The sequence below is a fragment of the Gordionus sp. m RMFG-2023 genome, chromosome 2, assembly GCF_954871325.1.
Source record: "Gordionus sp. m RMFG-2023 chromosome 2, tfGorSpeb1-WG-v2, whole genome shotgun sequence".
NCBI lineage: Eukaryota > Metazoa > Nematomorpha > Gordioida > Chordodea > Parachordodidae > Gordionus > Gordionus sp. m RMFG-2023.
In genome coordinates this window covers 60,428,893-60,442,050 of record NC_088776.1, presented here as the reverse complement: position 1 = coordinate 60,442,050, position 13,158 = coordinate 60,428,893, and the positions used below count along the sequence as shown (strand labels likewise).

The following is a 13,158-nucleotide window of genomic DNA, read 5'->3' as shown; positions in this document are numbered from 1 at the left end:
TACTTACACAATTCACCATATTGCTTAATCATATCTTTCATAATAATATACCTAATCTCATTCAGCCCATCATTTTTGGAGCCCGCTTAATATCCTTAAATAAAACCAATGGGGACATCAGGCCTATTGCAATAGGGTCACTCTTCCAGCGAATCATTTCCAAAATAATTTGCTCCCGTATAAAATCTAACCATCCAATCTACTACAACCAAACCAGTTTGGTTTTAATGTTGCTGGAGGATGTGAGGCTGCATCCCACTCGACACGTGTCATTCTCCATAATACACATGATCAATGCATTCTCAAAATCGACCTACATATAGAAGGGAACATTTTATACCCTCCTTTTGTGAAACTTTCCCAGATTATACAACATACATCGCTGCATGTTACAACCTACCCACCTTTTTAAAATTTAATGATTCTATTATTAATTATACATAATGACAATAATATTACCCCTCTGCCAGATCCAATAATTCCAACTTCACCCATATGCCATCTAGGATATAAATGGTTAGAAACTGTACCTAGTTCTAATCTAGGCTTGTTATTAACGAAGAACTCAGAATAGGCATAGGCCTTCGCTTAGGATGTGAAATCGTAATACCTACATCATGCGTCCTATGTGAAACCCACATCGATAGTCTTGGACACCACCCCCTTCACTGTCGTTTCTCAAAAGGCAGATTACCCAGACACCATGTCCGGTAGTTTCAGATACTGTGGATCATTTGGACCCCAAGCCCTAAAATTATTCAAAACAATAGGGCAAAGGTTACGCTTAATCACAGATGACCCAAAAGAAGGCTCCTACCTTCGACAGAGAATATCAATTGAAATATGCCGTTCTAACTGCATATCCATACATGGGTCTATAAGCCCCGTTGATCATACCTAATTAAATGTTTAATTATTATTTTATTTAATATAGTTTTTATATAAATTTTATGAGCATTATTTTAGTTAAAAAAAATGAAATTAATTAATTAAAAAATATATAACTTGAATAACCTTTCACAATTCAATAAAAAATAAATTAAGTAATATTTAACAAAAAAAATTATAATTTGAATAATTTTATCTTTAACAATTATCAATAGGTAAAAATTGTCATAATAGTCATTTCATTAGTATATTTTTTTAGAGTAAACTCAATATGAATAAATTAACAAGGATGACAATTGTCATATTCGTCATTTTAAAAAATAAAAAAATGTTAAAAAAATGAATATTTTAAAATCTGTTTGGAAATTCACAATATAATTTTCATAATTTTAGGAACTTTCCAATTTTTAAAATAAAAAAATAGAGAATAATCAATATTTTAGATCGGTTTTTTTAGTTGAAAATTCAATAATGTAATTCAGAAGGATGTTAACTTATTCTCTATCTTATTAAATCTATAAATTTTTATTTGAAGTGGAGAGCAAAACATTAAATATTTTTTTTTTTTAAATAATTTTTATTTCATATATATATATATATAGATATATATATTAATAAATGTAAATTGTTTAAAATACAACCCCAAATCACTATTTCATGTCCATAAATTTATATCCATATGATACACAATAATAAAAAAATATATTACAAAGCAAAGGTTAATAATTGTAAATATTAAACTCACGTGATACAAAACAAAGATTAATAAATGTTATCTCATATCTTCTCGAAACATATTGAAAAATGTCCATATCTGTCAATTTCAAATTGACAGACACAATCTAAAATTATTCCATCGCAATCCCAAAATAATAAATTTATTTGAAAATATGGATCTAAAATTACGACTTTTTTTTCCAGTATTCAGAAGAATATACTGTTTAAAAATTAATTTATGAAAGTTTTATTTTATTTTTTTGTTAGGATGATTGAAGATATTCTTAATATTTTAAATCCATTATTCATTTATTTTTTTTAAAAAAATGAAAAATATTTTTGTTAAAATAAATGAATGAAGATATATCATAATAAGTGTTGCGTAATAGGATAATTTTAGCCGAGCACAAAATGGCTAAGCCGAGATTTTTAGTGTTGCATAATCGGATAATTTTAGCTGAGCACAAAATGGCTAAGCCGAGGTTTTTAGTGTTGCATAATCGGATAATTTTAGCCGAGCACAAAATGGCTAAGCCGAGATTTTTAGTGTTGCATAATCGGATAATTTTAGCTGAGCACAAAATGGCTAAGCCGAGGTTTTTAGTGTTGCATAATCGGATAATTTTAGCCGAGCACAAAATGGCTAAGCCGAGATTTTTAGTGTTGCATAATCGGATAATTTTAGCTGAGCACAAAACGGCTAAGACGAGATTTTTAGATTGGATATTATAGTCGAGCACAAAACGGCTAAGCCGAGATTTTTGTGTTGCATAATCGGATAATTTTAGCTGAGCACAAAACGGCTAAGACGAGATTTTTAGATTGGATATTATAGTCGAGCACAAAACGGCTAAGCCGAGATTTTTGTGTTGCATAATCGGATAATTTTAGCTGAGCACAAAACGGCTAAGACGAGATTTTTAGATTGGATATTATAGTCGAGCACAAAACGGCTAAGCCGAGATTTTTGTGTTGCATAATCGGATAATTTTAGCTGAGCACAAAACGGCTAAGACGAGATTTTTAGATTGGATATTATAGTCGCGCACAAAACGGCTAAGCCGAGGTTTTTAGTGTTGCCTAATCGGATAATTTTTGCCGAGCACCAAACGTCTAAGCCTTGATTTTTAGTGTTGCTTAATCGGATAATTTTAGCCGAGCACAAAACGGCTAAGCCGATTAGGTTTAACCGATTTTATAGGGCTTAAGCGTAGTTTCTAGCCGATTACCCAACATTAAATGTTCCTGTATTTATAAAAAAAACAAATTAGGTATGCTAAAGAAAAATTATCTTTTTATATCTAATTATATTTCATTTTAGGTTATTCGAAAATTAAGAAATATCAGCTGGAGAAGAATATTATTTAAGTATTTAATGAAATTAAAGAATTATTTATCTCCGATAATTCAAAGGGATAATCAATAAAATATGGAGGATATTTTTTTTCTTTGTGCATTAAATAGTATCTATAACAGCATAAATGATATACAAGCAATATCAGATGGTGTAGTAAATGAAGCAGCTTTTAAAAAAAATAGCAGCCAAAATAAAGGGTTATTTAAAAGATAAAGATGGCCTAACCTCCAATACTAGCTGCGAAGCCGCTAATAGAGTTAAACCTTCTCGGTAGGTAGAGTTAGGGTGTCAATTTCTACGTGTATTTTTTCATCTGTTTTGTCATATAATAAATAATCATCCTAATATTGGCAAAACAGTTATCTTCCTTTCCTAATATATAAAAATTTATTAATTATTTCTATCACATGTCCCCATGAGCAAAATGAAACTAATTGAAACAAGACTCAGGCACTGTGAAAGATTTATTTAATAATTATACCCAATTCCAAATTAGTAACATCTCTTAAGATATAAATGCTTTTAAAGATTTTGTCTTGATGGTAATTTTCACACGAATATTATGCTTTTGTGGCAGTTGTGGGGAAATTTTTATCCTTATGAATTTCATTATCATTGAATTTTCACTAGGAAGATTTAATATATTCATTTATACCTGATTTCATTAAAAAACATTGAAAGGGTTTTAAGATGACCAATGACAATTGTCACTATTCTGAATTATATCATTATTAAATTTACATTAAAATAGAGCATTTGTAGCCAGTCAAAATAGCTCAACTTTAACCATTAAAATATGTTAAGCTAGGCCAATCAAAATAGCTTTAAGCTTAGCCTTAGCCAATCAAAAATTGACTTAAACTTAACCTTAGCCAATTAAAATTGGCGTAAGCTTAGCTTTAGCAAATTAAAATCTTCTTAAACTTAGCCTTAGCTAATTAAAATTGGCTTAAAATCAGTCTTAGACAATTGTAATAGGCCTAAGCTAATTCTTAGCAAAAAAAAAATCGGCTCAGGATTAACCTTAGCCAAAATAAATCGGCTTAAGCTTAGCTAGCTAATTGAAACCGACTTAAGCTCCGCTTTAGCGAAGAATATCCAGCCTTTAGCCAATTAAAATAGTCTTAAGCCTAACCTTAGCCAATTGAAATAGGTCCAGGTTTAGCCTTAACAAAAATTAATCGGCTATCCTTAGCCAAAATAAATTATTGCCCAACTATACTAATGACTAACAGTAGGCGTTGAAAGGTGGATACTCCTTTTTATACGCTAAAATCTTTGCTGAATTATATATTTATAGAGTTAGGGTTCAAAGTATTATCCAAATATGGCACATTTACTCATTGTTAAGTAGAGTTATACTAGAATCATACGAATCATTTAAAAGGCGCATAGATATAATGATTTCAAATTGGTTCTTTAGAAAGGTTCCTTTGTAATTTACATTTATTAAAAAGTCGTGTTGAATAGAAATCATCAATAAAAATCTTTGCTGAATTATATATTTATAGAGTTAGGGTTCAATCAAGCACATTTACTCATGTTAAGTAGAGTTATATTAGGATAATACGAATCGTTTAAAAGACGCATAGATATAATGATTTCAAATTGGTTATTTAGCTACAAACAAAATTTTATTTATTTTTATGAGGAATGAAACATTAATTTATAATCTCGCTTATAATTCTACTTTCCTCATAATAAAATCAAGACGATTTGAACAAAATTAAACATTGTAATTACTTCCAAAAAATATAATCGAGTAAATATATAGAAATGCAATCCGATTATAAAGAAGAGAACACGATTACTAATGCTAATATCGCTTGTGAGAAAGAAAAAATGCAATTGAATGGCCTATGAAATTTCCAAAATTGTAATTAGAAATGGTAATAAGGGGGGGGGGGGTTGAGGATGGTATGATATCAATCGCATTGTAAATATCAATGCACAAATGAGAAAATATCCATTACAAATATTAATATTGCTGAAATCGGGTGAAAAATTTAAATTTTAAACTGTTTTTATAAAGAGAAAATAATTTAACATCGCTTCAAGTGAGTTGGATCAAAAACTTTTACAAAATTTAAACCACAAAAACTGAACTAATAGAGAAATTTAATTTTTTTTTTAAAATTAATTTGTATAAATTCAAATTCGGTATATTTCTAGAAAATTCGTACAGTTCTAAAATAATTTGAAAAATATTTATAATTACATCTGATATCTATTTTAATATTAGATGTTGTTTTTACATTTATTTATAATAAAAAAAATAGATTTTTTCGTTTTCGGCTTTGAACTAAAATAAAATGGAAGGAAATTTAACTGAACGATAAGACATTTATTATCATAACTTTAAATGACATTTGGAGTTAATCTCCTGATCGTATCTGCGATCTTATCGCTTCTAGTGCATCTAAGAAACTGCGCCGAGATCTTGAGCATAAATAATGTGGGATCTAACGACTTAAGTAAGCCAACCAATAATATTATATTATATATAAAATAAATTCAATAATATATTATATTTTTTAATACCGGGGGTGAGGGGGGGGGCATAGTTCAATAGTAAACGCGATAATTGCCGCGATCTCGTTCACATGCGTAATTTATAAAAATGCGTTATTATTAAATTATACAGCAATGCTATCATTTAATTACGAAACGCGTATCGCATGGGCGATATCGCTTACGTATATACTATAAACCTAGCCCTAAGCAACGACATTTTATTTATACACATTTTTTTTTACCCTTTTAATTTAGTTCGATTGAAATTGCGAAAGATCAGGGATGGTCCTTTAGTGTGCGTTCTAGAGGCGGAGGAGCCAGTGCGATGCCACGATTGCCCTTACGCCATTTACGAGAGAAATTTCCAAGGGTGCATATTGGGATGTCATTGCGGTTTATTAATATATATATATGAATTACCTTACGCTATTTGTGAGAGAAATTTCCGTGGGGGGTAAATTGGGACGTCATTGGGGTTTATTAATATATTACATTAGCGTCAATGTGTTTATTCCTACAACCTTAAATCGTTTTTGGAGCGCGTTTTTCAAAAATTTAAAAAAATCTGGGTCTTTACCGGAAAGATATTCTGTCATGGTTGGGAAGAATAACCTATCTTATGAATTGTAGACAATTTTGCTGTGAACCTTTTGAGTCATTTATGATATACGTAACTTAAAAATATATATTAAAAATATCATGTAAACTATTTGTAAATTAAAATCTATATAAAAAGCTGTATAATAATAATAAAAAAAAATTAGTATAGTAAATTGTATGTTGGGCGGGAGGAGGTCAAGAAAGAGAGCCGTGGATGGCAATGTAGTTAGATCTGCATATATCAATAGATATGCGCTGTCTGAGATAGAAGCCTTCCCGTGGGTCACCAGTGATGGCGCGAATTTTTTTTACCAAGGGATTTGAACAAGGTTAGGGCATGATTGCCAAAAAAACCGGTTGTGTCGGACACGATTGGTATGAGATTGCAATTGGTTAGGGAAGTGTATTTATTAATTTTAGAGTTTCCAGATGGCATGAATGAGTTGTAAATGTTGGTGGAAAAGATTTTCTGAAATTCATAGGGCAGGTTATTCCAAAACATGACGACATACACTTCCGGTAAAATCAGATTTTTAAAATTTTTTAAAAATGTGCTCAAAAAATGATACACATCTAACACATATATATATATGAAAGGAAAGGAAAGGAAAGGAAAGGAAAGGAAAGGAGAGGAAAGGAAAGGAAAGGTATATATATATATATATAAATAATTTAAAGGAATAATTCAAAAAATATTCTAATTTAATATTATTTTTATTTTAAATCGATCAATTATGATGATGGAAATAAACATTATATTTGATTGAAAGAAAAATTATATATTTTTATTTAAAAAAATTTTTTTTTAAAGTGGACCAACCGCCGGAATGCAAAGAGCGAGGTTGCCCGACGTGCAACGATCATCGCCTCATTTATACCCGAAACGAGATGGGTTGTCTGGTCTGCACTTGCTCTGGGGCGAATCTTCAACCACCCGAAGATGGGCCATATAGCCCCATCGGGCCAGGGATACCCGACGGAAATGTGCCTTCTTATCTCGGCGAAGATTACTACAGATTACCGAACGCTCCTAGCGAGGTTAGCCATTATGGGTTCGGTGGTCACGGGCATATCAAAGTGTTTTTTTTCTTCTTTTTTTTTTTTAAAAAATATTCGGGCAGAAATTTATACTATGTATACTTTTTTTGTTCTGGTTCTCAGTTTTAACCCTAGAATAAGCTTTTTATTTGGGAAACATAACATCTGAGTCGAGGAAGCTATTGGGATTTACTTGCGATCATGTTAGGGAGGAAGAGGGAGAAAGGTCAGATCGGAAATAGTTCTTTAGATATATATAATTCTAATTATTGGGAAACAATCCATTTTGAATTGTCCACGTTATTTGCGAACAAAAATTTACTTTAGATTTGGGAAACATAACATCTGAGTCGAGGAAGCTATTGGGATTTACTGCTGATCATGTTAGGGAGGAAGAGGGAGAAAGGTCAGATCGGCAATAGTTCTTTAGATATATATAATTATAATTATCGGGAAACAATCCATTTTGAATTGTCCACGTTATTCGCGTATATAAATTTACTTATAAGAATCGATTTTTACTTGCCAGATGGTTTATTTGTGTAATAAAACGTATATATTTTGGTTTTAGAATATATTGGCGCTTGCAATTTCATATCCAATTTTCGTATATCGCTTAAAAATACATTTTTTTTAACAAAGAAAGAAAGAAAGAAAGAAGAAAGAAAGAAAGAAAGAAAGAAAGAAAGAAAGAAAGAAAGAAAGAAAGAAAGAAAGAAAGAAAGAAAGAAAGAAAGAAAGAAAAGCTAATGGGATAGTTGAAAGCTTTGTCCCAACGAGTATAGGATGCATAATCCTCATATTAAAAAATACATAATATTTTCCAATAATGATAAAAGAATTCCCTTAATGCAAAGAGAGATCTGAAATCGGAGGTAGACCCGAAATATATTTTATCAATTATATTCAGAATTCGAAGTTTTTTATACAAGTCGATGATAAAACACTTTCTTTTAATAAAATTAATTCAATATTTTTTTAAAAAAAAGATTTAAAACTCTTCTCTTCTCTTCTCTTCTCTTCTCTTCTCTTCCTCTCTCTCTTCTCTTCTCTTCTCTTCTCTTCTCTTCTCTTCTCTCTCTTCTCTTCTCTTCTCTTCTCTTCTCTTCTCTTCTCTTCTCTTCTCTTCTCTTCTCTTCTCTTCTCTTCTCTTCTCTTCTCTTTCATTTTTTTAACCCCCTTTTCTTGACAAAAGAATAACGAAATCATGGTCAGTTTTGCCTAGTTCTTCTCTCCCATATTCACTTTGGGGATATGTCCCATCGAATTTAATGGACAAAGTTTATACAATACTTCTTTTAAAAGCATGAGAAGGTTTAAAAAAAAAATAATATTTAATAATTTTTATCTTAAAAGAAATATTAAATATATAATTTGCGAAATATAATTTTATTTATTTAAAATAATTATGTTTTGAATTATTGTATATAATAAATTGTCGTAATACTTATTTATATTTTATGATTACCGACCATTTTTGATAGATTAAGCTCAATGACGTATAATGACCATACATTCATAATAATGCATTTGAAAGCCTCGTTGAATGCAAATCAGCTGGACCCGCCATTTTTGTAACCCATATAGCAAATATTCTCATGTTTAAAAAAACTACTATCAAATTCATAACCTACTTTCCTTATCGTTTCAATGATGAGGCGATTCTTTAATAAAATTTGCGTCAAGACATGGGAATAAATTGGGGCCCTCCTCGTTAAAAATTTTTAAATAATGATATACGGGTAATCAAAATGGCGCCCACAGCTGTTTTTCATTAATGCGCATTAGTGATCTGCATCGGGTCCGATTTTTCAAGTCCGGCCCGGCCCGAAATTTTAAGTTTTGCCGGCCTGGCCCGAATTATAGAAATTAATTTAAAAGACACGTGTGTTATATGTCGTTTAATTTCGGTAAAGAAATTCATATTTTTATTGTACAATTCAATATAAAATTGATGACCAAACCCAGCCTGATTTTTTAAAAAAAAATATTAGACCCGACCCGGCCCGATACCGGCCCGAAACCCGTTCGGGCCGGGTCGGACTCGGACTGAGGTACGGGCCGGCCCTAACTTCGCAGACCTCTAATGTACACTATTAATGAATGCATCGTCGGTCTAAAAGGTATTATTATTATATGTCGTTGATTAGGTATAACTTTCGTGGTTTATTATCATATTTTCTATTACCCAAAGTAATGGCATAAATATATTTTACTTGTGTTAACGAATAGGAAATCATTTATGGCCAAAAAATATTGTAAAGAAAGAAAGAAAGAAAGAAAGAAAGAACAATGCTAAATATATAATTAATGATAACAGATTTTGTACAAAGTAACTTTGATGGGTGAAAAAAAGGGTATATAAAAGATTATAGAAATTCCAAAAGATGATTCCTATAAAACGTGTTAAATATTCGTTTTATTTTTAAAATATAGATTGTGAAAATAAATCGTAGTGTGGCATAAAAGATTCAACGATTTTTAATTTTTATTGGCTTGATTCCCACTTGGCTCTTCCCATTCCACTTCTCACTTTTAAATCTTATTCGGGATCAATTATTCAATTCCCAAAAATTTTAAACTTTTTAAATCTCGTATTAAGATGAAATGGAGGCGAATTAAGTTTAGGTTATTAAATAAAATTGACTTTTACGCGCGGGTGAAAATATTACACAGGTTCACCAACCCGATAAAATATCTATATCTACGGCCGACATTGATGAAGGAATAAGCCCAGGCAACCCAGATGATTATCCACCGATAGAGGATCCTGGTTTGGGTTACGATAACTCTCAAATTGTTCCGCCGGATGAGGAAGAGACTCCTGACATTCGAGACGGAGAAGATGACACTATTGATAAAGAAGGTATAGCATTCTATGCCTTTGGGATTCGCGATATTATTAAGGCTACTATTTAGAAAAGAGGGTATATTAAAGGAGTCGTATTATAATTATAACTATTATATTCATACAGTTTAATATTCATTATCATTACCCATTTAATTAACTTGCCGTTTTTTTTAAATTGTATTTTGATATGCCTTTGATTAAAATTTGATATGCTTTTAATTACATTTTGCTATGAGTTTAATCATATTTTGCCATGTTTTTGGGGCTAATTAAATTTGCAATTTGTTAATTTACAAATCCTCGCAGATTATCGATCTAAAAATTTGACAATTTTTGGGGAAATGTTTTGTTTATTTCTACTTATTATTTAAATCAGATCCTTTGGTATTCCGGAACCTGGGGACAGAATATATTTTCTAGATTGTTCCTAAAAATGTTAAAAAGTGGTTTCTGATTCCAGTTCTTTATTGTCATACGGTTCCAGAGGTCCGCAATGGGGGGTGGGGGGAGGGGTTAAAAATATTTAAACATCGAGCTAGCAGGTGAGTTAAACAATAGGTCGGGCCGAAATAAGCTGAACAGAAAAGCCAATGCGATCAATCATATAATTTTCTAAGCATTAGAGTGGGCGGTCGGGTTACAACATATGTTTTTGATAAATAGGCAGGAGAGATGGTGGGAGACAACTAAGAAAAATTATGGGCGGGCTGGTCAGGAGATTAAATTTTTTAAGCAATTAACTGACTGGTGTCTTGGAGTAAAAAAACCTGTCAATTGCAAACCTCTACTTGCAGGTTCTGTTTCCGGTTTCAAATAAAAACCCCTCTAAAATGAATTGCGCAGTATTTTTAAAAACAACTTTACTATATAATATTACTTGCACTTCCGATTCCAGAAACATTCCCAAGAATTAATATGCTCAAATAAGAGGGGTCAGGTTTTGATTCCCAGATAAAGTCTCCTGGGTTCAGAGGATATTAGGTTTGGGTTTTCAACCTCTGAATTTTTGTTATTTTAGGCTGTGTGTCCTAAATCCGGCTTGAAAAGTTATAGAAATAAAAAAATACTTCCAGAAGTTTTTTTAACATTTTCTAGAATTATGTTTAAGGGACATGTTTTTCATTTTTATAATTAAAAATAGATTATTTCCTTCTTTCTTTTTTTTCGTTAAATTTTCGTAATTTTATTTTTGATATTTAGGACACAACCTTAAAAAAAATATGTGTTAATTATTTTTCAGATAATGTTCAAGGTCTGGGCGGAAACAAGGTTGCTAAACTTGATATAACCGGACGTTTGGCGGACAATACATTCGGGAAAAGGGAAAGAAAGATAGCTCAAAATATAGGATCGATCGGGAAGAATTTAAGGGAATACGGAAGATTGAACGGGAAACGGCGTTTAACGGAAAAAAATAGGAACAGTAATTTCAAAAAACGTCGAATGTCTCCAAGGAGGATATATAAATTTAAATATTGAAAGCAAGAAAGAAAGAAAAAAAATGTTCTCTTACTATAGTATAATATCGTATTAATAGTTTTAAATTTACCGCGTTACGAAATTTTCTATGATTTTAAACAATGTTTGCGTGAACATCTAGTGGATCGATTTATGATTTATACGGCGTTTCATCTGATCGATATTTTTCATGAATTTTTTAATCGTTTAGCCGCATAAAAATAAAAAAAAATAACTTTTTGAAATTGGCTACTTTTTTTTTTATGAATATGGAACTAATTTCTTTCGAAGAAGTTAGCGTTTGTTAAACAGCTCAAAGAATGGTACCTAGACTGAGTTGTAGAATGCAAATCAGCTGGATCCGCCATTTTGGTAACCCATATAGTAATTATTCTCGGGTTAAAAACTAACTATCAAATTGAAAACTCGCTTCCTTATTATTTCGACCATCGGGCGTTTCTTTGATAAAGTTTGCGCGAAGACATGGGAATAAATTGGCGCCACTCGTTTAAAATTTTTAAGTAACGATACGGGTAATCAAAATGGCGTCCCCAGCTGTTTTATTTATTGATGCGCGGTTTTAATGAAGGCATCGTCGGTCTAGGTGTTATTTATATGTCATTGGTCAAAAATATTGTATCGTGCCATACGTGTCAGAATCTTTATACCATCCGTGAGCAAAATCTTCAGGTTGGCATAATATTATTCGAAAATCTACCCAAATCGGGTTTTTTAACAACATTATCCACAACACTTTGCATTTTTAAACGAATTCCCGTTTTATTTTTCAACGCTTCATTTTACCGATCTCCCTCTCACGGGGGATTCCATCCATCCATTTTCATGACTAATATCTATCGCTAATGCCGTAGTTAATAATAGTGTAGTTAAATTACCTAACTTTAGCCAAATATAAAACAGCTATCCAAAAATATTCGAATAAATCTTCAAGTTTTGAGACTACTCAAGTTAGAGGCTTAATTCAATTTTTTTAGGCTAAAAGCTTGACTGAAACCACAATAGAGATGGTCAAAGTTAGTTTAACAATACTATCTTTTACATTTATTAATTTGTTGTTGAAAAAACTACTTAAAGTGTAGCTACCTCTATATATATCTTAAGAGTTTGGTTAAAGAGAACGGACAACATACTAAAAGGTTAAGTTGTTTGTTGCACGATATACGCTTAAAAGGTCATTAATTTAATATTATAAAAGTGTTGGAAAATATTACGTATAAAAAGAATTTGCAGAATATTACACTTCAGTGTGAAATGATACACATTTCATGGAGTTATAAAATGTTTGATTCTTAAAAGATAAGTATTTCATAGCTTGGTTGCCTCTTCAATAGTTTTAATTAAAGGATGATAGTAGGATCAGGGAAACGTAGAAAGGGGTCCTTAGGTAATAAAATTTGGAGATGTCCAAAAAATGGGATGAGGATTGATATTTTATAACACCTTCAGTTGAATCAACATTAATATCGCGTCTCGATAATCGCCTAGGTGCCAGGGCTTCAATTAATGCTGTATCATATAAGATTTATGCTTTCGATTCCACGTCTAGATGAATGTAAGATGAAAATATTCATCGACATTCATTCCTTAGCGTATTTTAATTCTCTTCGCATATATTTTCCGCCAAAATCAAATTAAATCACCTGAACCAAATTTAAATTTGTTGGTTTCTCGTAGATTTCTACAAAGTAAGTAAGTGAGCTATAGGAAAATAATT

General features: G+C 31.2%; 1 protein-coding gene across 2 annotated transcripts; it reads left to right on the top strand.

The window, feature by feature from the left end:
• On the top strand, positions 1–11,605 carry LOC135923904 (uncharacterized). 2 transcript variants are annotated; one of them, XM_065458904.1, is made up of 6 exons: positions 1–907; positions 5,242–5,436; positions 5,732–5,869; positions 6,888–7,114; positions 9,791–9,980; positions 11,206–11,605. In XM_065458904.1, the coding sequence occupies exons 2-6, from the start codon at positions 5,325–5,327 to the stop codon at positions 11,442–11,444; spliced, it is 906 nt and encodes a 301-aa protein (XP_065314976.1). In that variant the 5' UTR covers positions 1–907; positions 5,242–5,324; the 3' UTR covers positions 11,445–11,605. The 2 variants fall into 2 exon arrangements, with proteins under 2 accessions (XP_065314976.1, XP_065314975.1); XM_065458903.1 differs by having other exon boundaries at positions 6,888–7,153.
• The last annotated feature ends 1,553 nt before the right edge of the window (positions 11,606–13,158 follow it).

Coding starts and splice junctions, on each gene's coding strand:
- LOC135923904 (XM_065458903.1), top strand. CDS start 5,325: ATGACATTTGGAGTTAATCTCCTGATCGTATCTGCGATCTTATCGCTT. Junction 5,870..6,887: donor CATATTGGGATGTCATTGCG/GTTTATTAATAT, acceptor TTTTTTTTAAAG/TGGACCAACCGCCGGAATGC. Junction 9,981..11,205: donor TGACACTATTGATAAAGAAG/GTATAGCATTCT, acceptor ATTATTTTTCAG/ATAATGTTCAAGGTCTGGGC.